This window comes from Acanthisitta chloris, unplaced genomic scaffold (assembly GCF_000695815.1).
Source record: "Acanthisitta chloris isolate BGI_N310 unplaced genomic scaffold, ASM69581v1 scaffold28138, whole genome shotgun sequence".
Taxonomy (NCBI): Eukaryota; Metazoa; Chordata; class Aves; order Passeriformes; family Acanthisittidae; genus Acanthisitta; species Acanthisitta chloris.
The window spans coordinates 1,149-3,433 of NW_008687972.1; the positions used below are offsets into that span (position 1 = coordinate 1,149).

The following is a 2,285-nucleotide window of genomic DNA, read 5'->3' on the forward strand; positions in this document are numbered from 1 at the left end:
AGCTGCCTGCAGAGCCCAGAGGAGCTGGCGGCACTGGGGCAGGGGCCAGCAGGCACCGAGCACAGCGAGGACACACTGGAACTTGAGACCTTGCGGCAGCGGGAGCTGGCAGAGAGGAAGGCCCGGGCACTGCAGCGCCCATCCAGGTGAGGTGGGGGATAGGGCTGGGACCCCTACGGCCAGGCCAGCACTGCTCAGCCCCTCTGTCCCTGCCCAGGCACTCCCGCTTCGGCGGCTCCTACATCCTGAAGGGCCTGAAGGCAATCGGAGATCGGGACGTTATTTTTCACAAAGGACTGCACAATGTGAGCGTGGGGATGGGAATGTGGCAAGGGACACTGAGATCAGGACACGATGTGAGACATGATGGGGAGCACAGGGATGTGGCAGGGAGCATGGGGCCAGGGATGCGGTGGGATGTGCTGGGGGGCCCCAGGACGGGAACGTGGTATGGAGCACCGGGCTGGGGATGTGGCAGGGGACATGGGGTCAGGAACGTGGCAAGGGGTGCCAGGATGGGAACGTGGCATGGAGCACAAGGCCAGGGATGTTGCAGAGGACATGGGGTCAGAAACGTGGGGGGCACGGGGGCAGAAATATGGCAGGGGGTGCCAGGACAGGAAAGTAGCATGGAGCGTGGGGACAGAGATATGACAGAGGGCACAGGAATAATGCCACAGAGATGTTAGCCCGGCCTGTCCATGCTTGTCCCATGCAGCTGAAGAACTACAGCCACGACCTGGGCAAGGAACCGCGGCGAGTGCCCCGGCGGCGCCAGGCTGCTCCTGAATCCGAGCCTTCCCGCCGCTCCGCTCGCAACGTCCGGCTCTTCCTGCGCCACTTCTGCCAGGACTTCCTGGAGAGCTGCTACAACCGTCTCATGCTGCTGGTCAAGGTGAGAGGCTTGGGGGTTGGAACCCCCTCCCCAGGCTGCAGAACCCCCACTGAGCCACCCCTGCCACCCCTAGGACCAGCTGATGCGGGAGAAGGCTCAGCAGCATGACGAGACCTATTACCTGTGGGCCACTGCCTTCTTCATGGCCTTCAACCGACGCCACGGCTTCCGCCCAGAGCTGGTGTCAGAGACCAGAGCCCGGGGGTGTCCGTGCCTTCCACTTCATTGAGCAGAACCTCACTATGTACTACGAGATGGCACTGATGGACAAGAAGGAAGCAACAACCTGGGCCCGCAGGTGGGTACCTGGGACCCCCTGGGCATGTGGGACTCCCTAGTGCCTGGATCCCCCTGGGCACCTGGGACTGCCTGTGGCATCTGGGACCCCCACACTGCCATCCCCAGGATGCACTTGGCCCTGAAGGCGTATCAGGAGCTGCTGCGGACAGTGCAGGAGATGGACCGATCCCCCGAGCAGGCAGTGCGGGACAGCAGCCAGGTCATCAAGAGTGAGTCGCTCTGTCCTTTGACCCATCCCTGGGGGTGTCTGACCCCCTCTTCCCAACTGATCCCCTCTTTTACAGGCAACATCTTTTACCTGATGGAATACCGGGAGCTCTTCATTGCACTCTTTCGCAAGTTTGATGAGACCAAGCAGCCACGCAGCTTCCTGCAGGACCTGGTTGAGACAGCTCACCTCTTCCTCCGCATGCTGGAGCGCTTCTGCCACGGCCGTGCTAGCCTCATGGTGCAGGTGGGATGTGACTGCCCTGCTGGGGGTGGTCCCGGAGGGTCAGGCAGCCCCTCCTGACCCCATCCTTGCCCTCCAGAGCAAGCGTGTGCACAGGAAGAAGAAGCCACGGGTGCCTGCAGCCTTTGCCTTGCCACCACCCAGTGCTGTGGAGCTGGAGGAGCTGTGGGCAGGATTGGTCCCACAGCTCCAGGCCTGCTTGGAGGTAGCAGGGAGGGGTCTGGCCCTGCAGGGGGCTCTGGGGGTCTTGGCAGTGCACAGGGTGATGGTGTCTTGCTGCAGAACAAAGTGCCCCTCCCCGAGGACCTGGTGCCCTTTGATGCTGCCTCAGAGACCCCAGTGGAGGAGCAGCGTGTGCAGGCTCTGCTGCGGATCCAGGGGTGCCTGCGGGATTCCCAAGTCCCCCAGGCTGTGAGGCTGCTCCGTTCTGCCAGGTACTGGCACTGCAATTCCCATCCTGTGCCCAGGGCGTGGAGCTGCAGTGCCAGCCTTGTTCCCCTGTGCCCAGGGACGTCTGGCCCGAAGGGTGTGTGTTCGGAGCCCCTGATGTGGAGCCGCCTGAGGAGATCCAGCTGCTGCGGGAGATCCTTGTTGCTCCCTTGCCCCGTGAGTCCCCAGCTGTGACACTGGGAAGGGAAA

General features: G+C 63.0%; 1 protein-coding gene across 1 annotated transcript in view; it reads left to right on the top strand.

The window, feature by feature from the left end:
• The window catches only part of TIMELESS (timeless circadian clock), a gene marked incomplete at its 5' end in the record, with an annotated part of 6,658 nt that overhangs the window by 1,145 nt on the left and 3,228 nt on the right, over nucleotides 1-2,285 (top strand). Inside the window, 10 exon segments of the mRNA XM_009080852.1 lie at nucleotides 13-146; nucleotides 218-305; nucleotides 719-895; nucleotides 969-1,094; nucleotides 1,096-1,193; nucleotides 1,301-1,404; nucleotides 1,480-1,649; nucleotides 1,726-1,851; nucleotides 1,929-2,080; nucleotides 2,155-2,266. Of these exon segments, the coding sequence (XP_009079100.1) occupies nucleotides 13-146; nucleotides 218-305; nucleotides 719-895; nucleotides 969-1,094; nucleotides 1,096-1,193; nucleotides 1,301-1,404; nucleotides 1,480-1,649; nucleotides 1,726-1,851; nucleotides 1,929-2,080; nucleotides 2,155-2,266 (1,287 nt within the window).